Source organism: Centropristis striata, chromosome 7 (genome assembly GCF_030273125.1).
Source record: "Centropristis striata isolate RG_2023a ecotype Rhode Island chromosome 7, C.striata_1.0, whole genome shotgun sequence".
Lineage (NCBI taxonomy): Eukaryota > Metazoa > Chordata > Actinopteri > Perciformes > Serranidae > Centropristis > Centropristis striata.
Window position 1 is genome coordinate 19,375,925 of NC_081523.1, and position 24,684 is coordinate 19,400,608.

Genomic DNA, 24,684 nt, shown 5'->3' on the forward strand with positions numbered 1-24,684 from the left:
TAGGGGTTCATTTACCACTACCTATTTCATCAACAGGGTACCTGAAATACACAAATGCAATGTGATTAAAGACTTTGATAACCACGGAGTAGGCCTACATACAACAAATCTGATTAAGATATCTCATCAATTGCCTTTGTATTTTTTTTTTAATTATTATTGTAAAGAGACTTTTTGGACACCCTGTATATAATCACACAAACTACACACAACTCACATTCATAAAAAAATTCTACCAAGAAATCAACTTTAGTAGATACCCTACTTTTGTCAATTTGTTTTATGTATTACTTATTGTAGGCTGCCTGTACCTCAAGTGTCAAGTAGTGTAGCCTGGGGGTATTTTAATAACTTTATGATGTGCATAGAAGGTAATGCACCAGTAATATCATGACATGCGCAGAAGGACTTTGAGTCAACCTGGATTCGGAGCTGCTGCCTTCAGGAACGGTTGTAAATATGAATATTTGAAATTCCGGATTATGAAATTGCAACCTACTAGCCTAACTAACTATCATATGCGTTTGTTGCCTGCTTTATTATTCTATCTAGCATAGTAGCGCTTTAACGTTTAGCTTCCATGGATCAATCTGTAGGCAACAGTGACCCAAACGAGTCTTCATTGCTTGTACACAGTTCATGCGCTAGGGTGATAATTATTACTGTGGAGACGGACATGTACGAGGGTTCACGTGGCTCTTGAATGCAGCATCCGACGTTTCGCACTACCTCGGACGTTGTTAAAGTTTCAACTGTCAACAAAAGTCCTCTTTATGTTCACACTTGCTCCAGCCAGCATATGTAAACTAGGTTTTTCTACAGTAAATGTGAGTCAACTCGAAGGGTGAGAGGAAAGACAGATATGCTGAATGTCGGAGGTATAAGTAAAGCAGAGGACAGACATGGAAACCTGCGTTGTGTCAGCGCTGGAAAGACCCGCGGCGGAGCTGACGGTCATGGATGTGTACGACATAGCGGCGGTGGTCGGGCAGGAGTTTGAGCGGGTCATCGACAGGTTTGGGTGCGAGTCTCTGGTCGGGGTGGTGCCCAAAGTGGTGCGGGTCCTGGAGCTGCTGGAGGCCCTGGTGAGCAGCGGAGCCGCAGGACAAGAGGCCGAGGAGCTGCGGAGGGAGCTGGATAGGCTGCGGCAGGAGCGGAGCGACAGATACGATCAGGAGAGGAAGCACCAGCAGGTCTGTGTGTATACCTGTAGATTCATTTACCTGTGTGCGGTGTGGGTTTCTCTCGAATTGTCTACCTGTATGTTTACTGTCTGTGTATTGTATTTGTGTCTGTCTGTGTCGTGATTCTCCAGGTAAATTAGCATAAGTCACGTCCACAGTTTGACATTTAAAACGTACTATTTTTGTTTGACCAACAGTAAAAAAACAAAAACAAATATAAATTGCTTATAATGGTGAATGGTTTAGTGGCTAAAAACACTAAATCCTGAAACTAACAAAACTTTAGGATGTTTTATAATTGCTGAAAAGTTAATCAACTACTATTGGTCAATTTCCGGCCAATCACTTGGCTAAATGGTCCATCATTTAATAATTTACGTGTATTTTGCGATTATAAATCAGGTCCAGGTGCTATATAAATGAGCCGTTTGATACTGTGTATAAAATCAATTTCTCTTTATCTCTTACGCTCAGGAGTTGGAGCTGGTGGATGATGTGTGGCGAGGAGAAGTCCAGGACCTGCTCTCTCAAATCACCCAGCTTCAGGCAGAGAACAAGAGGCTGTTAGTGAGTCTCTCTCTCAAAGATTCTCCCATCACAGAGGAGGACCTGCAGAAGCAGGAAGGTGTGTTCTCTGCAGTAATATATCATTTTATATATATATGTCATTTTTCTGAGGTATCTTTAACTATTCTGGTGGAAAAACAAATTCATTGTTTAAATTTAAAATCAAATGGTGATAGGAACTCACCGATCCCCGGTACACAGGATTGGTGCCGATATTAACATCATCAAACAGATCAGGTAGCAGCCATGACTTGCTGATCCACTGTAGATGCATTTTTTTGTCAATTTCATTAAAAAATTAAGCCCCCTTGTTATCACTTCTATTATTTCGGTAATAGCAGGCTACCAACTCAGTTTTTAGTACGACATCATCCATGACCTCATGCTGCCTTACATAAAAATGATCCCGATGAGTTCTGTGCCATGAGTTATACAGACATTAGAACTGGAGAAAAATAGAGCTATTATGTCAGGTTGATAGTCAAATCAGCAGATATACTGTATTAAGTTATCAGAATCAGGAGAGAAATAGTTTGATAAGTTTATCTCTATAGTGGATACAGGGTTTTCAGTTGATCTCTATATATCAATTGTAATGTATTATTGTTCTAAAGGGCATTTGGTTTGCAGCCAGGCATTAAGGACACAGATCACATGTGAATAAAATAAAATAAAATTTTGAAGGCATTATAAACTATAAAAATATTTGGTGGGGGTAGTTTGGATCTTTTTTTATATCCTGGATTTGGAGAAGCAGGAACAATTTATTTTAGACAGCTTAAACAAGCAATATCAGCTTAAGTCTATGCTGTATGAAGAATATGTTTACCACTAAAACCATGCGTGATATAGAATTTTTGGGTGAGGCAAAAATAAGTTAACAGTTGCCCCTGTCCACAGCAGTACGTTGCTCAGCTTCCGTGCCTGTTCTCCTGCCTGCTTCTCCAAATTGTGGGCTTGCTGACTGCCATGTACTGTAGGTAATAAATTGGCAATGGTTGAGCCCATCATACATTCACACTTGAAAAAAATCCAAACTACACCTTTAAGAATATAAAAAATTGTCAAGTGATATGTAATATAATAACCACTAACAGGCACAAAACAGCATGATGTGCTTTCTGTTGCTGTTTGTCTTGCCATTCATGTTGTGTTGCACAGCACCTTGTGATGACACTGGATACTAAATCAGTTTCGTCTTGGCTCCGAGTTCCAGCAGAGGTCTGATTCATGTTCCATATGTGCTTTCACCGCAGATTTGTGTTGCCGTGATTAACCATCTGCTGTACGTTACACCTATTTATCCTATACGGTCGCACGGGATTCACCAGGATATGCTGCATGCTTGTATGTTGACATGAAAAGAAGGCTGTTAGAGAGGCAGTCAGGAGCTTGTAAAGGAGACTATTTTTGAAGCAGACCAGAATATATCGCTCCTGTGTGAGACTTGGTGGCTGCCTCTATACTTACTGTCAGCTCCACAGTACACACACACACACACACACTGTTTATAAAAAAATGGATATCCAAATGAATAGGTTCTGCATGATATGATCACTCTGCTCACTGACACATTAATGTCTGGAAATAATTTAATGCTGTAACAGATGCTTTAATATATTAATTTCCTACCTTCTAGTCAACAATTAGTTTTACTTAATTTTAGTACAGTGTGAAAATAAACTTGCAGAGACTTTAAATGTGTTTGAGATAATATGAAATGTTTTGTTTTCACTTGAAAAATTACATCTGCATTGCCATGTGGTTATGCAATTGTAGAAAGGTTGTTGTGATAAATGTTTATGCAATAAATGTGCTTTTTTTATATATATCCACAGGAATGTCAGAGAAGGAGAAGCAGGTGATTAATAAGCTGAAAGACTTGGTGGATAAGCAGAGGGATGAAATCAGGGCTAAGGACCATGAACTGACAGTAAAAAATGAGGATATTGAGGCGGTGAGCATTTAAGCCATTTACAACTCATGCCTATGTATTATATTTATTAGGATATACGATTTTGGCCATATTGCCCAGTCCTACCTACAGGTCCCAAGAGGTAAAAAAAAATGCATTTGTTAAAATCTGTGGATAAACCCAACTTAGCATATATAAAACCAACGACACCAATAATAAATGTACCTAAAACCCTCTACAATACTAAAAACAGCATATAAACATCAAAGCTTGGAGAAGGAACGCCTTCAATCATTCTTTAGTATAAAAGGTATACAGAAAACAATCTACAGAAAATATTTAGTTTAAGGAATCACAGGAAAATGCTAAGAAGTAATTCAACATATAGCTGTTTACATGAGTCTACAATTCAACTTCTCCAACCAGATTTTGTGAAGTCATAAAACACATTTCCTCATCTTTAGCTCCAGATGCAGCAGCATCGGCTGATAAGAATCAACCAGGACCTCCGTCACAGAATAGGAGTGATGGAGACTCAGGGCAAGACCCTGATCCAGCAGAGGGCTGAACTGGAAGCTGCAGCCCAGGCCCGACAGCAGGAGCTGGGGGCTCTGCAGCTGGAGGTCACGAAGCTGAGAAAGGAGCTCCGGGGCTGGGAACTGGACAGAGAGGTTGCTGATATAGAAGAAACCTTTCTCACCAGATCAGGGATGTCACCACCTACATCACCACAGGTGACGGTAAGAAAAAGACAAAAAGACTCATCTTCAGCAGGGGATAAAACATGACAAAAATGTGCTTAATCCATGGTTCATTAATTCTATTAGGTTTACTTGTGCCTAAGTGGATGTTTTGTATTATCATTTCAGTCCTCAGCATCTCACTCCATCAAACCTAATTCTGTGTGGGTGGAGTGTGGAGGGGACCCTAGCTTCCTGGCGAACTGCTTTGAGCGTGACAAGAGTCCTTCCCTTCTCCCAAGGTCACCAAAGAGAGAAAATAATGAGGAAGAGGGTGACGAAGATGAGGACACGGCAGCATTGTTACAGGTAACACCAGTTCAACTCTCCCCTGTACACAGTCTGACTGTGATTATGGCAGAGCCCTACTGTAAGACTATTTACATTCAACACACAGTACGATCACTCTGTTATGTTGGTGTGTCCCTCATGTTGGATTCATTTTCTACCCTATGAAACATTTCCAAAATAGTTTTTTAATTAATTTAAATCAGCTTTGGGTACATAAACTTACAGTTTCTGTATTTTAGTTTTTTTGTCTTTAATGTTGTGCTATTCCTAACTAATGACATCATTGTTCCTATGGGTCCTTAAAATCGTTGAAAGTTTGTTAATTTGAGTATGGAAGAAAAAAAAAGAAACCCTTGTGTGCCTGACTTTACATATTTTGTGCACAAATAGACTTTGAATTTCTTTTAAAATATTTTTTAGACATTCAAGTTCTTGTCACTGAGCTTCTGTAAAGCCTGCTAGTTCTCATTATAAAAACTCCTGGTGTTATAACATTAATTAAAATTGATTTTTGTCTCAAACTATGCTATCTTTTAGGGATGCGGCTTGGAAAGTACTTAAATTTGATGTTTAACAAGGGGTGGGAACCCTGTGATATAAAATCACCAGCACCACTCTACAGCTGGTTGGTATAAATATGAATCACTTCAACCCTCCTGCTCAAAGGAAATTCTGAATGTGTGTTTTGACTGCAGAAGGTTCCAGCTGATACAGAGCCGGGCGAGGAGACAGACAGCCAGGAGCAGGAGTCAGACAAACCTCGCTTCACCCTGCAGGAGCTGCGGGACGTCCTGCAGGAGAAGAATGAACTTAAGGCCCAAGTGTTCATGCTACAGGAAGAGCTGGCATATTACAAAAGGTAAGTTTTATGTCAGAGATTTTATTGATCTCAACTGCACACAATGCAGATGCACAAGGTGACAGTTCCGTCTCCCGTGTCTCTCAGTGACGAGTTTGGGGATGACGTCAGCTCCATTGTTTGTCCTCCATCTCCTCCACCATGCTCCAGCTCCACTGATCAGGCCGAATCAGGAATTAGACGATTGTGAGTCTGACTTGACCCTCACATACTTTCCTTCATACACTAAAGTTTATCTTCATTTTTGTCAAAAGGGCCAGTTCTTCACCCCCTGTTGTATTTTCTCCTGTGGCACCTCATTAGTGTAACTTGTCATCATGGAAACATACTGAACAGATAATACTGGAATCTGCAAAACAAATAGTGCTTGTTTTCATATTAGGTGTCACAAGTTAGTGTCACTGTCGTTCATCGATGGTGAATCAGACTTTTGATGCTTTTTGTGTTTTGTCTCTCATTCTAAATTTTCCTCCCGTCTCTATCTAATCATGTCACCATTTCCCTTTCAGGTTCTTCACTGCCATAATGCCGATGGTGGCAGCCGGTTTGATTGCAGACGACCCTACGTTGTTCCCAATCAGAAGACTTTCCTTTGTATGACCCTTAGTTTAAATTGTAAGATTCTCCGAACTGTGTCAACACCAGTTTGTTTCTCTCATCACAGTTTCTCAATATAAATATTTAATTGATTTAACGGCTGCATTACTTTGTTATTAAACTAAAACCGCATGGTGATTATACACTGAAACACAAACTGTGATAAATCAACGACTGTTACTGGTGTCAACTTTTACAATACATTTTGGTAGAATTCATCTAACTCGGTAAGAGCTTTTAATGGGCCCAGGTAGTTCAAATTTCAGACAACTGGCCATCTGGGCACTCTTATGTGTATTTATGACCTCTCAGTGGCGTCATACATGTCATTGCGTCACTTTATATATTACAAAAAGTTCTTTGGTGCTTGATAATAATAATAATATGCTGTATTAGGGCCGGGTGATTGAGAAAATCAAATATTAGAATATATTTGACCAAATATCTCAATAACAATATTTTGATGATATTGTAGGGTTGACTATTGGTGCTTTCACAAAATATTTACAGAAGAGATTTTTGATAAATTATCATCAGTAATGCGGATATAATAACTAAGTGGATAAAGGCAAATAATGCTAGAACAATCTGGTAATTTCAGAAAATTACATCACTTTACCTTAATGCAGTCTTGTAGAGTAAAATACAACACTTAAGGCATATTATGACATTCAAAGTTCAAAAGACGATATCTCATATCATATCACAATATCAACAGAATATTGATAAATTGCCCAGCTCTATGCTGCAATGTTTCTAATTACCTTGCTTTACCCAAATTAAAAAATGGTGTCACTGCATTTCCCTGGGGTATGAATTGAGTTCTCACAAACACTTTCAAGATCCTTAGCAGTCTTTGAATAATGACGGTGTGTGGGGAACAGGTTCAACTGCTACAACACCCATAAATGGGCCATCTTGTGTAATTTATATTAAAATGATGTTAAAGGGGACATATTAAGATCATTTACAGGTTCATTGTTGTACTTAAGGTTTCTGCTAGAACATGTTTACATGCTTTAATATTGAAAAACACTTTATTCTCTCTCATTCTGCCCATGGCTGCTTAACTCTGCACTGCTGCGGCACTTTCTGTCATGAAAAATCATCAATAAAAGCTTCTAAACCAAAAACTACATATCTGAACCTGTTCCAGCAGGAATGTGAAACTTAACTAAGGAAGAAATGAACAAAATTTAATGTGAACATCCGACATTGTAAAATTATATGACAGAACATAAGAAAAAACATATTAGTTCTCCTTTAAGATACATTTGTCTATATAATAAAATGTTGTTTGAGTGTGGTTGCAGGGTGCAGCAAAACAGCTGGATGTGCCTCTGTTTTCGACTACACCTTTTCCAACAATATTGAGTACTGTAAAAACATGCCCTAACAACCATTATGTGCTGGGTTGCATTTGTAATGTAATTCTTGTTCAGAATAAACTAATAAAGTTTTATTTTTTATTTTTCATCTTTTGAATGTTGTCATGACGTTACAATGAAATACTAATATGAAACTAACTAAGGACACAAGGACGTGAATAAGTAACGATAAATAGGGAAAATTAACAATAATTGGAAGTTTATACAATTGAATAGTAATAAAAACAAAAACGTTGCAAGAGCAATAGTGTTAAAAATTACAAGGAAAGAGTGACATGGGGGTATGATTACTAGCAGCAACAACAAAAGTGAACACCATAATAAAAATTTATGATTGAGGCAGGGTTGGGAGGAATCGTGAAAATGCTCTCTTGGATGCCCCTGTGCTAAATAAAAAACTGATAAAATGTGATAAAACATGATGAAGTGTCCTTCAGGGTGCCCTTTCAGTCGCCCCTACCCCTCCAACATCCTGAGTCTGCGAGTGAGATATATTATACTATGACTATCAGCTTTATTGGCCAAATATGTGAGCAACATAAAAGGAATTTGACTGTAGTTTTACAGTGATCTCGGGTATAGAAAAAAGACATAGTTAAACACAGCATAAACTTAACAAAAAGTTAAACTGAAAGTCAGTGGTGGAAAGTAACTAAGTACATTTACTCAAGTACTGTACTTAAGTACAATTTTGAGGTACTTGTACTTTACTTCAGTATTTCCATTTTACGTAACTTTATACTTCCACTCCACTACATTTTGAGGCAAATATTGTACTTTGCACCCCACTACATTTAGCTGCCAGCACTAGTTACTTTTCACATCAACATAAAAAACATGATTAATTTAAAGGGATTAGACTTTTTTTTTTAAAATTCTACCTCATTACAGTTTATTAAATTGTTAAAATGAGCCCTACCTTGAGAAAAACACTGCTTACATAAATGCATCACTAATAATAATCCAATAATATATTTGGAATGTGAGTAGGTCCATTCTGCGTAACAATTCATTTTATTTTTGATACTTTAAGTACATTTTAATGCTGATACTTTGTACTTTTACTTACCGTAAGTAAGTTTTGAATGCAGGACTTTTACTTGTAGTGGAGTAATTTTATAGTGACGTATTGATACTTTTACTTAAGTAAGGGATCTGAATACTTCTTCCACCACTGGTGAAAGTGCACTAATAAACAAAATGTACATATTTACAAATAGTTATTAAATATACAAGTAGCAGGTTATTGGCCCGGTATATTTATGGTGAGTGAATATTTGGATCACTGTTATAGTATAATACATTCTAAATACAGTCGATTACATTACAACAACAAAAATTCCCTTTGCGTGACAGTGACTCCATCCATCATTGCATACTATACAACAAGGTGGGATGGGCACCTTTATCTGTGGGACGAGACATGCATTGGTTCCTCTTCATTTATAAAGTCTTGATAGGCGACATGCCACCACACCTCAGCACTTTATTAAACTGGTCACATAATAATTATCCAACACGCTCTAGTGATTGCTTAATGCTCAATGTTCCCTTGACTAATACTGAATTTGGAAAAACTGCTTTCAGTTTGCATCTACCTGGAACATCTTCCAACATTTACTCAAACTCAACACAATTATAACTACGGGCCAGTTTAAAACTATGATAACCAATAACTCTGCCTTTCACTGTAACCGTTTTTAATGTTTTTGCATGTGTTTTGTCTGTGCTGTTTCATGTTTTCTCTGTACTCTGTTTTGTGTTTTCTCTGTACTCTCGACATCATTGTAAATGAGGGGTTGCCCTTAATGATTCCTCGAGAAAATAAATAAAGGATAAATGAAATGAAAAAAATGACAGCAGTAGCCTATGAGTGAGATAATAGGGAGGAAATCGAGTACAGCAACAAGTAAGTAACGTCAAAATCACGTGCTTGCTCATCTGCTCCTGAGAGAAGACAAAAACGAAGAGCTCTCACTCATACTGTCTACGTTACCTGCGTTTGCGTCACATAGAAAACCGCGTTGAAGGAGTCATCTTGACTTATATACGATCTTTGTGCTCACCTGTCGCTAGGATACTTTGCCCTCCTCTGCTGTACACAGTCACGCCATTGGTGGAAGAGTGATGGGGGAAGTGCTGCTGTACTGGAAGTTAGTTACCTTCTGCCAGTAAAACTGTTGAACCCTAGACAAAAGAAAGAAAGAAAGCTCTATTTTAGAGCATTGTAGCTGTAGGACGAAAGTTAGCTTCACTTTGGTGTGATTTAGGGAGTCGTTTCGTCCCATCATGGAGTTCGGGGAAGAGCCGTCGCCCGCTCTGGCTTTCGAGAAGGACGCGTTTGAGCTGACTGTGGAGGATGTGTATGACATTTCGTATGTAATCGGACGAGATTTGTTGAAAATCAGCAGCACCGGCGAGGAAGTGTCGGACTTACAGTTCAGAATAGTCCGCGTGTTAGAAATGTTCGAGACTTTGGTGAACAAGTACAACTTGTCTCTGGAGGAGCTGAAAATGGAGCGGGACAACTTGAAGAGTGAGCTGGACAGGATCCTCAAAGAGAACTCCTCCGAGCAGGGCACGGTGAGTGTTAACAGGCTGTCATGTACAGTTAGAGTCACTGTCAGACACAAATAAGTGGACGTTGTTAGATATGCTTCTTCTGTCTGCGATTAAAAGCAAACAGTGGGACCAAACCAGCTGGTGGTGGACCTCACAGACCCCAACAGACCGCGCTTCACCATGCAGGAGCTGAAGGAGGTCCTGCAGGAGAGGAACCAGCTTAAAGCTCAGCTCATGGTGGCTCAGGAGGAGCTGCAGCTGTACAAGAGGTGAGAAACTCAAGTCCACTCTAATAGGGGATATCGTCACACTGTTAAAATAATCATTTTTTTGTCACCCCCCCCCCCCCCAAATCATATCCTCATGGCGCCAGCCACCTATGGTAAAATCGCCTACATCCTCAGTTGATCAGATCATGTGATTTTACCCCTTTAAGATAATGGCCTATTAAGCGGATTTATTATGCCTAAGTCAAAATAAAATGTGACTTAGGCAATTTTTTGGACATGCCTTTGTGACTTAAGCAAGATATGGTAACACTCTACATAAGAGTGACATGAGCGTGTCATAAACATGACATGGGATATGTCATGAACATTAATGACACTTTGAAGTAACATTAATGCTCATGATACTTGTCATGTCATGTTTCTGACAGGCTTGTGTGACTCTTATGTAGACACCAGTCATTTATTTCTCTTAAGTTACATAATTTACACACAGTGTTATTACTATGCCAATAGCCATCCTTTGTTACATCCTTTTTGAGTGAAATGATCAATAAATGTCATATGTTTCACTTTTGGTGAAATTTTAGTGTTTCCTGCAAAACTTTAGGCGATTATTTTAACAGGGTGACGATATGTTCATTCTTTATATTCATGTGTTGTCCACCTCGATTCACATACACGAAGAGGACAAGATTATAAAACACCTTAATAATCAGCAGTGGTGGAAGAATATTTAAATCCCTTACTTAAGTAAAATACCAATACCACACTGCAGAATTACTTCACTAAAAGTAAAAATCCTGCATCCAAAGCTACCTTAACCCTCCTGTTATGTTGCAGGTCAAATTTACACCACTTCAAAGTTTAAAAATCTAAAAGAAAAAATAGTTTAAATTATTGTTTTTAGAAAAATAAAAAAATAAATAAAAATGTAAAATAAAATTGAAAAAGAAAAACCAATGTCTTGTAAAACTGTTGTATTTAACATGTAGGTCTTTCCAAAGTACATTAAAACATTTTAAACATTTTTTTAATGAAAAACGAGTGAATTATCCTCATTGAACCATGATCTTTGAGAGGTAAAAAAAAAAACACTATTGCACTACATATTGATTGAGATGATTAGTAATGGAGTTATTAATGAAATATAAACAATGTTTATTGGGATTTTTTAGTTTCTGATACTTTTGGATGAATGAACATGTCCCAGATTATTGCTGTTCCTGAAAAAAACCCAAATATAACTGGAGGGTTATGTAAAAGTACAAAAGCATCAACATCACAATGTACTTAAAGTATCAAGAGTAAAAGTACTCGTTACGCAGAATGGTCCCACTCAGATTGTTTTATATATTCTAAATATATCATTTTATTTTTTTGCATTGATACATATATGTAAGCAGCATTTTAATTTTGTAAAGGTAGGGCTGATTTTAATTTCTTAAAATACTGCTATGAGGTTTAATGAAAAAAAAGAAGAAAGGAAATTCTAATCACTTTATCACATTTGTGTTAAAAATCTTGACCTGAAATGTACAATATTCATATTCAAAATCTAGCGGAGTATAAAGTTACTTAAAATGGAAATACTAGTCAAAGTACATGTAAATCAAAATTCTACTGGAGTACAGTACTTGAGTAAATGTACTTAGTTACATTGCAACACTGACTATGAGATGATTCAGTAGTACAACACCACCACTAACTATCCAGCCTCAAAAAGACTATATAGCTAAATAAACACCCCTCTGACACATTGTCAACAAATCAGAACACTATAAGCTTGGTAAAGACAGGATTTATTGCAGAGTTGTTGTTTAAAATTAAATCAGATTGTTTAAAGTTGTTACTCAGTGGAAACCCAACCAATCTACCATTAGTTATTGTTTTAGGCTGATAAATAAAGTCCATGAGAATGAGAGAGAGGTACTGTAGTTTAGAGACCATCTCTTGGCAAACTCTGTTAGAAAATTTAATAGCAATACACATCTAACACACATACACTAATGATGCATACTGATATTTAAAAAATGTATCAAATCAGTATTCAGTACGATTTTATAGCAGGTCACGATAAAAACACAATAAGTTGCTGATCATGGTGAATTTTTATTATTGGGTTAATCATCAATGAGTACAACTAAAGCAAACATGCTGACTTTTTTTTTATCTTGAAAAAGGACCTTGGTTTGGCACATCTCACCCTGCCTTGCATTAGGGACCTTGTTCAGATTTCTTTTTCACCAAAATGGGTCAAAGTAGTACAGCTTGACTCTATGCCACAGTACCAGTTGGAATTTGTTTCTATATTTAAGTCAGAAGTTAATTATATATACTTCTGTAATTGATGAACTTGTTGTCTGTACCATCTGACCTCATAGTAGAATAAAGCCTGCTTTAAATTTATGAATCATCATATAAGAAAAACAGTCTTACATAATGTTGCTTGTTTTAATGTATCCTTTATTCATGCAGGAGGACCTTATGCTTTATGATTCCCTTAATAACCTTTCCGTAACCAAATGTAAGGTGGAGTGATTCCACTAGGTTTTAGTGCAATTTTATAAAATTTAAGCATGTTTTGAGGATTAGCAGGATAATATCGTCAATTGTAATTATTTTGGGCAGTATAATGGTGACATGAAATTCCCATGCCTAAACCCATCCATATCTGCCATACAGATTCATACAGTCTTTGTAATAAAAAAACAGACACAAAATACTAGTGATTAGCAGGTTCTCAAAATGACACTTTTATTTTGTTGCTAGTTTGACAAATGTGATGTTGGAATGATTCGCAGCAACATCAGCACCATGATTGAGCAGATATCAGCATAGCAACGACGTGCTGATGTTATAAAGCTGATATTAGCCCCCAGTTTCATCATTTTGACAACACTGATTCTAGTTTTGATAGTTAGATTTTTTTTATGTATGACATCTTTGCATAAAATATTGTCAGTGGCCATAAAGCTCTGCTTTCCTTTGCAGTGGCATTCTGCCGCAGGGTGAACCTGCCATGGTGGAGGTGGACTTGGACACACAAGCAGCCACAGAAGACAGTCCAGCCATGATAAATGACGCAAAAGACGAGAGGACAACCATAGGCAAACTGTGAGTAACAGGCTGGGTTGTTTTACTGAATACTGGAGTTCAAATGTGCAGACAACAAAGACTTAATCTGAAAGAAGTAGTGTGAAATAACATTATTTTAAGCTGTAAACGACAGATGGCAAAGTCTCAAGAAAAATTTCATCAGCAACCACATGATGTTGACATAAGCTAGCAGGGAGATTGTTCTCACAGTCCATCTCCTGTCTCCTAATGATTTACTTGTGACCAAATGAGTTCATGCTGATGCTGAGAATGTTTGTGTCAGCGCTGAATGAATGAACGAAAGAGAGAGAGAGAAGTTGGAAATAAGCAGTCTGTCTGCCAAACTACTTCAGCCATCCGTAATTACAGTCTGCCATGACTCAGTGTTGCTTTCTCGCCAGTTTTACTTGCATATTCCATGTTCACGCCACCATGCTCGAAAAAACAACTCCTTAAACTAACTCTGAACCTTTTCTGTTTTATAGGTTTTCATTCAGGCGAAAATAAGAAAACCCTTTCACAAGAACTGACCATGTAGAAGACAAACGGGATTTGTCGGCACAATTTTCTCATCAGTTTACCACTTTTATATTGATTATTTTTTACAATGTCTATTTGTCGATCTAACACGCACTGTATCATAGTAAGAGAGATATAAAGTCGTTTCCTTAGTAGAAATACATATCACGTGGAAAGCTTGGTATAAATATGAAATGAAACTGGAAAGTATTATCTATGTTGCTGATTATGTTGATGCATTCGAAATGAAGTTTTTTAAAATAGCCTTAATGTTTTTTTTTAAATAAATCAAGTCTTCAAGGGGCTTCATGTTGGTCAAGTTATCTAAACTACTTTGTCATTCTCAAATGTCAGCTATCAAATAAAGGAAATGGGCCCCACCCCCCAACATTTAAAAGAACAAATAACATTTAGCATCTGGGATTGAATATTTGTATAATGTTATTCCACATCGATGATACAGATTCTGATCTCATGTCAACGTAGACAAATAGGTTGTTTTTTTTTAAGTGGGTAAAGTCAGAGTTGCACATATCTGAAGTATGATCATCCTTACTGCTGTCGTACTAGAGGCTAGTAACTTAGTGCACACACCACATAATCAGATCTGCCGGGGACCTTTGTTGCCCCACGTTTTTCCACATGGTTAAGGAGCGAATTAGGGTAAAAATGCCCAAAATAAGTTGAGGAGGTTGTCAGATGAACCATGTCAGAGAGGAAAGTAAACTCAACAGTGTTTTATTCCTTAATTTACAGCACAGCTAATAATTTACAATAGTGAAACTGAATTGTCAATTCTATTTATTACAAAAGGAAACCTAATGGACTATGTGAAACACCACGTATCCAGTAGAAATGCCCTTCAAGCTTGCATCAGTCTGCTACAGTTAGATAAAAGAAATATATAAAAGCATGATAAAAATTGTTGCAAAAATACACTCATGAGTTGATGCACTAGCCCTCATTTAAAACAAAAACATTTTTTTTTACACTTCATAAAAAAGAAAAGTTGAGGACTGCTCATCTATAGCATCTTTTACATGGAGCTGAGTGTACCAATTCATCTGAAATATTTTAACACTCGCTGTCGAGCAATCAGTATTTGAGCCAAGGGTGAGCTGAGACAGAGGCTTTACTGCGATCACCGTAGTCATACAGCAGCTCTTCCCCTGCTTCGACGTCTCTGGAGGCCACCAGGATCAGATGAGGGGTGTCATCAATGGGGTGAAGCCTCGTCTGGCAGTTTCCACTTTTACTGTGGTTGATAAGTCTGCCAAGACGGCCTGTTTCCTCTGTAGCGTCCACACTGTAATGCATACACAAATAAAGATTAAACGGACACTAAAGCACGGACAGGTATCCAAACAAGAAGTCAAGAAAATGTTACGAATGCATTCCCAATTTCTTGATAACTATAAGTATTGTTTTCTGGTAATTCAATAAGTAGCATATGGTAAAGCTTATTTTTATAGACTCCGTGTTCGCAAAACAGCACCTCTATGGTTCAGTCTAGCTTCGCTGCCATGTGCAAGGATCAGAATTTAATGTGTTGTCCAAATTACATAGACATTTCGATGTTGCTTTGATGATACATCATCATATTGCCCAGCCCTACTGCCCAAGTCTTTACCCCTCTCCATGTCTAAACCCAGAACAAGACAATATGTGCCATTTGTGACCATGAGAAAAAAAAGTGTCAAACCATGTGACATGTCAATCCTATTTTAAAGACAGTAGTGACATTTGCACTTACCAGTATGTTTTGCATTGATACTGGAAATAGTACATGTAACAGCCTTTTTGGGGATCCTGAGCATACTGGGCCTCTCTTAGTTTGGCTTCATGCAATTCCAGGAGGTCTCCATGGTACTCCACAACAAACTCTCCCCTTTTGAAGTCCTTGACAGCAAATATCCCTCTTCCTTTTCCTTCTATGTGTTTGATCTGTTGACATCCAAAACCAACAAAGAGTGACATTTAAGTTAACAATGGTGCAGAGGTTACTTTCCTGATATAAATACATGATTCTGCCATAAAAAGACTTTTCTCTCTGGCTCTGATCGAAGGCGGTCGCACTTTTCTCTCCTCTCCCCCCTCATCTTTCCTGCTTCGCTCCTCTTGTCTCATCTGGTCTACTGTCTTATACTTTGAGAGACTCTCTCTGCACTGCTCTCCAAAACTAAAAATCATCGATTTGATCAACTGGTCTCTAAGCGCAATTGACACCATCTTCTTGACGAGAAGCCTGGGCTCGGGGGAGCCCACCTGTCCTGCCAGGACGTTCCCAGCTGGCTAAACGATGGACGCGTGGGATAGGTGAAAAATTGTGTTCCTGGCGGCTCTTTCCGTGGAGGACGTTGAAGATCTCTATCTATTTGGAACCATGATTACAGGTCTTTTGCTGATTGGATTAGGCATTGCCCTGGCTTATCGAGATATACAGAAAACGGTGACAGCTGTCCAAAGCCCCATAAGGCTGCCCGACATGATTGAAACGATGGGCAGAGCTATCGGTACTCAAACTGTGGCCACAAACCGCAAAATATGGATGAAATCATGGAGAAACTGACGTCCTTGCAAAGGCAATTGGATCGATCTGGAGACCAGTATGGACAAGAAGGGTAGCCGTGAAAATTGAATGCGGCCACTCGACTAAGCCCAACTACTCCAACCTTATCCGTTTTTGGCCCCTTCAACAGCTCTGGCCTCAAGGCCATTACTGGAAAAACAAATTCCCCTGGAAGTGCACTGCAGCGAGACGCTCTCACCCTCCTCCACCTCCCAGGGACACCTGTTGACTGTCTCTGTCTGGTGCCTGACCAAGGCTGTCTCCATGGCAACTGCTGTGTTATCGCTTTGACATTCTGGCGAACTGAGACACTGACTGATTGGGTTGCCAGGCGAGGCAACTCCCCAGGCTTACACACGTGAACTCCTACACATATACGGATATGCAAACACCCCCACCATCCCACACCTCCGCCGCTTCGTACCCCCAGTGTGACAAGCAGGTCTGGTTACCTCAACTCCTCTCCCCTGTGGCATGTCATAAGTTGTAAAGTGTATTGAGTATGTGCTTATGTTGCTGAGGTTTTTTTTTTTTGTTTTTTTTTAATCTTCTCACGTTATGCTGCATTTCTTTGTCATATTGTATGTATGTTATGTATATGTTTGGACGGGTTGATGGCTAATTTTGTTGTCCTAGTACTTGTTACTCTGTGCAATGACAATAAAGGCGATTCTGAAGTTCTGTTGTTACTAAAAGGACTTTTAAATTAAAATATTTTTTGGTTTGCATGGATGATTGTGAAGTGGCTAAAGGCATTTTCAAAAACTTTAAAATGTATGAATCCTGTGTGCAGTTATAAAAACATTGAATGCATTCTTACCTGCAGTCCTTCTTCAACATCATTCTTTATCAGGTCATCAATGTGTTCTTCACTCTGTTGAGAATTTGAGTATCATTGGGTCAAAGTCAATCACACACACACACACACACACACACACACACACACACACACACACACACACACACACACACACACACACACACACACACACACACACACACACACACACACACACACACACACACACACACACACACACACACACACACACACACACACACACACACACACACACACACACACACACACACACACACACACACACACACACACACACACACACACACACACACACACACACACACACACACTCTCCTATTAGATGTTAATAATAAAATCCACAGAAAGCCTTTTTTGTACAAACCTTTAGCTCTGCTTTAGTTTTTCTGTTACTCCGTCTGATGGGGAAATAGTCTGTAACCTTTCTGTTTTGGGGAGCTTTATTTTCATTCCTGAAAAGAGAGAAATTATCAAAGTTATGAGATTTTGCTTGATCAACGTTCTGTTAAAGCTTGTCCATGCCCATCAAAATTATACTAAAACATCTTTTCACACTTACTTTTTTGCTCCGAGTTTTCGGCCAGCTCTACTCCGAGGTTTGGAGGTTGAAACTTTGATGTCTGCTGCAGTCCTTGCATTTGTGTGCGTGCTGGACTCTTTTTGCTCGAGCTGGTCAGTGCCTTGTTGTTTGATCCCATGACTGGGGCAAGCGATTTCAGGCTGGGGCTCTTTAGGATCACAACTCTTAGATTTGATTTCGTTCGGCGTGTCTAAAATGAGAAACAAAAAGAAAGAAATTGAATGGGGGGGGAAAAAATCAGATAAGTGGGTCAGTGAACACTGCTGCTATTCACATGCACAGGAGGATCTGCTGACCATAAGGTTAGCATAGAGGTTAACAACAAAATAGCTGGAAAATCATGTAATAGAAATTACCAAACAATGGCATTTCAGATTAGTCGATTTGAGCTTTTTTAAAATTAATTAGATACCTTTTTTTAACTTTGTCTTGTCAGTAGTTGCATCCGATTCATTTCCTTCCTGGATCAGCATGCTTGAAGTGTCGCTCAGAGGGGATCTAGGTTTGGTTGGACTCCGCAGACTCTGAAAAATTGACGACACTGTACCTACACTATCCTGCAAAAAGAACTATTATTTAGCTTGGTGAAATACTTTGGAAAAACCCTGTACCATTCATTAATTGACTACAGAGACTTATATACTCATTCAGCCATGTCTGATAAGATGCAATAAATTAGATGTTTAGAAAATGTTTTATTTTAGTTTGTGTTTAGGGCCATTCAGGTAGTGTAGACTGTATTTAATGTCTTTATTTCTGTCTTCTGAGCATGCATGTAAATTCAAGGCCCTTTAAATTTAGAAGCAAGCTGCACATGTTCAGCGATGCTCTGTTCATCTCTTTTTGGTTAACAAAAAACAGTTGGTTTCCCAAATAAAAGTGCATAGGATCCCAGAGAAAACACACAGGCACAAGCACCGTATCAGACTATCTGAATACTTTATATGCACATCAGATGAACAACATATAGTACAGGGTCATACTGTAAAACCAGTGGTAAAAGTACCATGTCTGATTGGTTGAGTAGGCATTAGTATTCAAGTGAGTAAAATTAATTTATATAGCACTTTTTACAACCATAGAAACATACAAGAAATAATATAAAAAACAATAAATACATAAATGCCGACCTGGTGCATTCAGGTTACCCGAAATACTGTGTGAACAAGTCTTAAGCTGCATTTTAAAAAGCATTTAGGATTATTAGACATTGCTTTAATAAAAACGACGTGCATGTTATCCACTCAATGTTAGTGCATAATATACTTCTCCTTAAATAACTATGCTAGACATAATGAAACGCATATTTTTGACGTCCTAAATTCTAAGTTCCAGCTCTATACCCTAAACCACGAGGCATGGTGTATGCGTTTATTGTCTTTCTACTCCATAAAGGCAAAGTTCAGGGTAAACACTAAGACTATATCCGTTGCTACGACGCCAAGCCGAGGCAGGACCCCCTGCAACGGCTACGCCACATTTTGCGTCGTGGGTTCATAAGAATAGTGACAAGTTGTTTCTTATTTTAGTTTACTCAACAACAAAGACCAACCTTATTAGTTGCAGGTTTGTTTTCCTTTGTCTCCGTCCGTGAAGTGACTTTATTTTCAACAGTGTCCTCGGGCTTTTTCTCGGTTCTTGGCACAGTTTTCTTCCCTTTATAAACATGGAAATAAATAAGTGTAAGCACTGCTGTCGACCGACATTATACAAAAGCCAACCATTACAAGCGACTTTTATTGGTAAACAATGGCTTCGTGTATTTAAACATTTTCTCCTGTGATGACGCTAGCTAGCGTCAGCTATGCCTTACCTACTGTAGCATGTACAACTTGCAACAATTACTGAAACAAAACATATTTGCAAAGTTTACCTTTTGCCATGTCAGCTCCGAGTATAAAACTCAAAGAGGAGTCTATCTAATTGTGCCCTCTGAGTCCACGGACTTCTGTTTTATTTGCAGCAACGACAGACATCAGACCACTACACACTGCTGCAGAGCAGAGCGAGAGCGTGGAGGATTTAAAAACCGTACTGCGCCTGTCATTGGCTGGTTTGTCCGGGTGGGCGGGGTATTAGCATGAAAGTCGTTCTCTCATTGGCCGCAGCTCTGCGAAGGCTGACATCTCAGACCATACATGAGACAGAGAAGTACTCGGGAACTTTACTTCAGTGAAAGTATCACGGTCTAAAAATATTCCATGACAAGTGGAGTTTAAAGTTTACCCAAGTAAAAATACAGTCAAGAAAATATCTGCAAAATGTTTTTGAATACTATCAAAATGAAAGAAGAAATAAGACGAAGTAAATTAACTCAAGTACTGTACTGTACTTTTGTACAATTTTGAGGTACTTGTACTTTATATTATTTCCATTTAATGTTTTCTTATACCCCTACTCCGCTGATTTTTTTAGGCAAATGTTGTGTATACTTTTTACTCCACTATCTTTAACTGCCAATCTTAAGTTGTCAAAATTAATCCTAACTGAACAACAGTGAAATGCTACTTACTTACATGCACAAAATCCAATGATATATTTGGAATAAACTGTATATAACAATCGGAGTGGGACTATATTATTATAGAATATTGCATCATTCTGTTTTTATTACTAACAAACATATATCATATAATTTCATTGTTGTAGTTTGTTAGTGTGGAGCCAATTTTAAATACTTTGTTCTACTGGGTAGATACATATTATGGTACTGCATAATATAACTTTAAATTTAAATCGTAAGCATCCAAGGTAGTGGAGTAAAAAGTACAATATTTCCTTCTGATGTAGTGGAGTAGAAGTATAAAGTAGGATAAAATAGAAATACTTCTATTCTATGTAAAGTACAAATATGTAAAGTAGTAAACAAGGTCCCATGCAAGTAACTGATCTAAATGTCTGGTCTGTTTTCTTTTATGTTAAGGGGGAATCTTTTTTATTTTAATTAAATGCATTTATTTTTGTTGTTTTTTGCATACTATAGGAGTGAAAGGCATGTGGGGGCTTTCAGGATTTGCTTCAACAGCTTTTGTTGACTTCTAGTGATAATTTGGTATAGATGCTGTTACTGAGTTATGTAGTTAAAACCATCAGTGCTGCAGCTGTAATCATGTTTTTTTTTTATCTGTTTAAAACATGAAATGAGCCAGTAAAAAATGCACTAGTGTACCAACACATTCGAAATTGGGGCAACAACTGAACCACAACTTACAGGAAATGAGTTAGGGGAAATTACATCATCAAATGCTGTCATGACACTTCAATACTGTTCGTCTCAAAATCAAATAATACATACACCCACAGGTAAAAGTTCCATACTGCAGCTTGGGCCTGAGGCAAATTTCCCAATTAATGTTTTTCTTTGACATTTTTGACATTTTATTTCTCTTTGATTTCAAAATCTGCCTCTCTGTCTTGTATTATGTGGTGTATGTTATATTTCATGGAAATATGCTATACAGATAAAAGGCAAATTGGACTTAGAACTCCTCACTGTACCTTTCCAAGTTTTGTTATTAAGTCCTTGTAGGCATAAAAGACACAGAGAACCTCTTGAGTATTCAAGTATTCATTCTGTTTTCCACACAAACATTTTAAACAGCATCATTTCCAGGTTTGGAGTCTGCAGCCATGGTTTCTTTAAAGAGTCTTTTTTTCTCCAGATTCTCATTTGCCTTCCTTCTCTTTTCTTGTTTCCTCAGCTCAGACTCTTTCTGCTTTACAATAATTTCACTGAGTTCTCCTTTATTAACAACATCAAGTTTCTGTCGCATAATATCCCGAGCACGCTTTCGGTTTATATCCACAGATCTGGTTTGATGGCACTGCAGGGGAAAGGGAACAAGATGAACATGGTTAGGAAATCACTTAACTTTGGTCGACCACCCCCCCCCCCCTTTAATGTTGAAAAGTTACATAGAGTTCCTTTAAATTACTTCACTTCAAATCTCAACTTTTAAACCAACATGGACAAGTAGGCCTTACATTTCAATAACAAGTGGTCATCTGTGGATGAAGATCATGTTGTCTAATATGATTGAAAGCATCAGTAAAGTGACTACATGGGCCTTGAAGTAAGTCTGATTTGTTTCTTTGTTCAAGAATCACCTTCCACTTAAAAAATAAAATAAAATAATATATATATATATATTCCAAATACATTAGATTATTTTTATTGATGCATTTATGTAAGCAGCTTTAAATGTATCAGGTTTTTCATGTTAATTATTGAACCTAAAAGTAATTAAGCTCAAGCTAAAGAGAAGCAAGAAGTACAATATTTGCCTCAAAATGTAGTGGAGTAGAAGTAGGCTGTAAAATTACATAAAATAGAAATACTCAAGTAAAGTACACGTACCTAAAAAATTGCACTTAAGTACAGTACTTGAGTAAATTTATTTAGATACATTTCACCACTGTCAGTAATACACAGATGGATTTAAAGAAGTTTAACCTTGACAACAGTCCCACTTGGGATGTGTTTGAGCACCACACAATTGCTGGTTTTGTTGGTCGCCTGTCCTCCGGGTCCAGATCCTCTCACAAACTGCTCTTCAAGCTCGTCCTCGTTCAGGACAGGAAGGCCTTTCAGGTCCTTTTTACCTGCTGCCACAACACATGTCAGTACAGGTGGGTGCGGTCTCAGCAGTGGAGAGATACCGGGAGAACCTCTCCACATGACCCGTCTGGACACACTGAACATAAGGCTGAAGAACGGAGGAAGCCGCGACATCTCTTTAAATAATCATACGGAGTCACGTTATGTCTCACCAAGAGAAGATCAATTACTTTAACTAAAACTTCTATCTATGTAAGAGTTAAACCTCCTGCTATTACATTGTTCTCTCTATTTCATAGTTATGCGGGCCCATGTTTATATTCAGTCTCCTCTTCTTCTGCGTATCCGTCACCAGTCATCCAATCAGCTGTCGTTGTGTTCTTCTTCGCGGCCGGAGTAGCAGGTCTGTGTTTACCCTCTGCTGCCACACTGTGTCAGTTCGCTGAACCTGGCGCTAGCAGATGGGACACTGAAAACATGTTTTGAAGGCGTTTTCTGGTGGATATTTTAAAAAGGCATGACTGTGTGTGAATGGTGGTTAAAGTCCACGTCTACAATGTCGAAGCCATGAAGAAAAGATAATTTCCTCTCTCTTTCTGTACTGTGCAGAAGCCTATATAATATTCTCATTTCTTCAAGTTATTTATTCACATGTAAACATTGAATGTATGACAATGATAGAGGATAGAGCAATGTGGACAAATATATGTTGTAGCTTTTGAATTTAACATGAAGTGCTGAGTTACTCTGTTACAAGTCCTGCATTACATAAATAATACTATACAACTATTACCATCAAAATATACTTAAAGTACCAAAAGTAAAAATATTAATTATGCATAATGGCCCATATCAAGATGATATATATAACATTATTGGATTATAGTTATTAATGTGTTTATGTGTTTATCATTTAACTTTGCTGTTGGTAAAACTGGAGCTAATGTTAACTTTTACTTTTTTCTGCTGGGTAGCTTAATCTACAATATTACATAACATTTATTACTTGATTTATATTTGTGCTAAAAATATTAATATGCAAATTGACTAGTAACTTAAGGTATCAAATAAATGAAGTGGAGTAAAAAGGGGAATATTTCCCTTTGAGATGTGGTGGAGAAGAAGTAAAACGTACTTCACAAAGTACTGTAGGTTACAGTTGGAATCACAAGAATTCAAGAAAACAGCAGCCTTCATTATTCACAAAGGTGAGTACTGTGCAGACAATTTTGAAGTCTAATGGAATAAGTATTTTACAATTAAAATATAAACTTTGAATGGACTAATAGTATGAACCCTCCTCTTAACATTGACAAGAATTCTAGAAAAAGCTTGATGGAATTAAATAATCATAATAATGAATCATCACTGCAACTGATCCAACAGGTTGGCTTTATTAGTCATTCACCCCACTATACAATAATTACTTTTCCATTGCTTTGCATTGATTTACCCTGCATAAGACATTGCTGTTGTATCTAATAAAGTAGCCAAAAGTTAATCTACATGATTTCCATTATTTGCCCTCACCATCACTGTGAGCAGTGCCAAACACTTGTGGAAGGAAAGTGGCCTTTTGTAGATCTGAAGGTTCCTGAAAATGTCCAATTAATGTAATAATGACGCCCATTTAATGTTAGAAATATTTTAATTCCAAAATAGTTTCAGTACAAATGGCGAGAACTAATGGTCTGTGATGTGATGCTTCTCTCTCTCTCTCTCTCTCTCTCTCTCTCTCTCTCTCTCTCTCTCTCTCTCTCTCTCTCTCTCTCTCGACAATAACTATAATTAGTAAATCGGGAAACTATGTAGGTCACCAGGAAAAGACAATCTCTCCGATGACCTGCGATGACATCACTCTGATATCGCCGGTGGGGGAGGTACAATAATTAATTGAACTTTATCTTTAGTGTTCACATTAATATTGACCCTTATTTTTTGTAAAATATTATTACTTTACGTAATTTATATATATATATCTTTATTTATATATGTATTTATATATCTTGCAAAAGACTCACAAACAACAATGCAGGCAACTATTGCACTCAGATAATATATGTATAGTAGAATACAAATATTTGATATAATTAATGTAATAATAAAGAATATTGCTAAATGTATAAAGATTGTGAAGTACTGTGCACAACCTTACAATATTTTACTAAGAACAGGTTTCCTTGCAGTG

At 37.7% G+C, this 24,684-nt stretch overlaps 4 protein-coding genes across 6 annotated transcripts; 2 read left to right on the forward strand and 2 right to left on the reverse strand.

The window, feature by feature from the left end:
- The first annotated feature begins 712 nt into the window (after window positions 1-712).
- Window positions 713-7,627, forward strand: LOC131975383 (RILP-like protein 1). 3 transcript variants are annotated; one of them, XM_059338046.1, is made up of 8 exons: window positions 713-1,193; window positions 1,659-1,809; window positions 3,590-3,708; window positions 4,131-4,406; window positions 4,536-4,715; window positions 5,393-5,556; window positions 5,644-5,742; window positions 6,066-7,627. In XM_059338046.1, the coding sequence occupies exons 1-8, from the start codon at window positions 903-905 to the stop codon at window positions 6,154-6,156; spliced, it is 1,371 nt and encodes a 456-aa protein (XP_059194029.1). In that variant the 5' UTR covers window positions 713-902; the 3' UTR covers window positions 6,157-7,627. The 3 variants fall into 3 exon arrangements, with proteins under 3 accessions (XP_059194029.1, XP_059194030.1, XP_059194031.1); XM_059338047.1 differs by having other exon boundaries at window positions 5,396-5,556; XM_059338048.1 differs by lacking the exon at window positions 5,644-5,742.
- A 2,038-nt stretch (window positions 7,628-9,665) lies between these two features.
- rilpl2 (Rab interacting lysosomal protein-like 2) lies at window positions 9,666-14,212 on the forward strand. Its single transcript, XM_059337502.1, has 4 exons — window positions 9,666-10,124; window positions 10,221-10,372; window positions 13,325-13,447; window positions 13,915-14,212. Exons 1-4 carry the CDS (start codon window positions 9,831-9,833, stop codon window positions 13,934-13,936), a joined length of 591 nt encoding a protein of 196 aa, XP_059193485.1. The 5' UTR covers window positions 9,666-9,830; the 3' UTR covers window positions 13,937-14,212.
- Window positions 14,213-14,670: 458 nt separating this feature from the next.
- Window positions 14,671-19,961, reverse strand: kmt5ab (lysine methyltransferase 5Ab). The gene is made up of 8 exons (XM_059337501.1): window positions 19,812-19,961; window positions 19,491-19,594; window positions 18,351-18,495; window positions 17,918-18,128; window positions 17,723-17,810; window positions 17,338-17,391; window positions 15,702-15,892; window positions 14,671-15,254 (listed from the first exon to the last, which is right to left on the reverse strand). The coding sequence occupies exons 1-8, from the start codon at window positions 19,819-19,821 to the stop codon at window positions 15,044-15,046; spliced, it is 1,014 nt and encodes a 337-aa protein (XP_059193484.1). The 5' UTR covers window positions 19,822-19,961; the 3' UTR covers window positions 14,671-15,043.
- Window positions 19,962-21,490: 1,529 nt separating this feature from the next.
- On the reverse strand, window positions 21,491-22,873 carry mtrfr (mitochondrial translation release factor in rescue). The gene is made up of 2 exons (XM_059337503.1): window positions 22,392-22,873; window positions 21,491-21,762 (listed from the first exon to the last, which is right to left on the reverse strand). Exons 1-2 carry the CDS (start codon window positions 22,668-22,670, stop codon window positions 21,532-21,534), a joined length of 510 nt encoding a protein of 169 aa, XP_059193486.1. The 5' UTR covers window positions 22,671-22,873; the 3' UTR covers window positions 21,491-21,531.
- Between the last annotated feature and the right edge of the window lie 1,811 nt (window positions 22,874-24,684).

Coding starts and splice junctions, on each gene's coding strand:
- LOC131975383 (XM_059338046.1), top strand. CDS start 903: ATGGAAACCTGCGTTGTGTCAGCGCTGGAAAGACCCGCGGCGGAGCTG. Junction 3,709..4,130: donor AAAATGAGGATATTGAGGCG/GTGAGCATTTAA, acceptor CCTCATCTTTAG/CTCCAGATGCAGCAGCATCG. Junction 4,407..4,535: donor CTACATCACCACAGGTGACG/GTAAGAAAAAGA, acceptor TTATCATTTCAG/TCCTCAGCATCTCACTCCAT.
- rilpl2 (XM_059337502.1), top strand. CDS start 9,831: ATGGAGTTCGGGGAAGAGCCGTCGCCCGCTCTGGCTTTCGAGAAGGAC. Junction 10,373..13,324: donor GAGCTGCAGCTGTACAAGAG/GTGAGAAACTCA, acceptor TTTCCTTTGCAG/TGGCATTCTGCCGCAGGGTG. Junction 13,448..13,914: donor AGGACAACCATAGGCAAACT/GTGAGTAACAGG, acceptor TCTGTTTTATAG/GTTTTCATTCAGGCGAAAAT.
- kmt5ab (XM_059337501.1), bottom strand. Junction 18,129..18,350: donor CAAGACAAAGTTAAAAAAAG/GTATCTAATTAA, acceptor TTCTCATTTTAG/ACACGCCGAACGAAATCAAA. Junction 17,392..17,722: donor AAACTAAAGCAGAGCTAAAG/GTTTGTACAAAA, acceptor AATTCTCAACAG/AGTGAAGAACACATTGATGA.
- mtrfr (XM_059337503.1), bottom strand. CDS start 22,670: ATGTCGCGGCTTCCTCCGTTCTTCAGCCTTATGTTCAGTGTGTCCAGA. Junction 21,763..22,391: donor CAAGTGGGACTGTTGTCAAG/GTTAAACTTCTT, acceptor TTTCCCCTGCAG/TGCCATCAAACCAGATCTGT.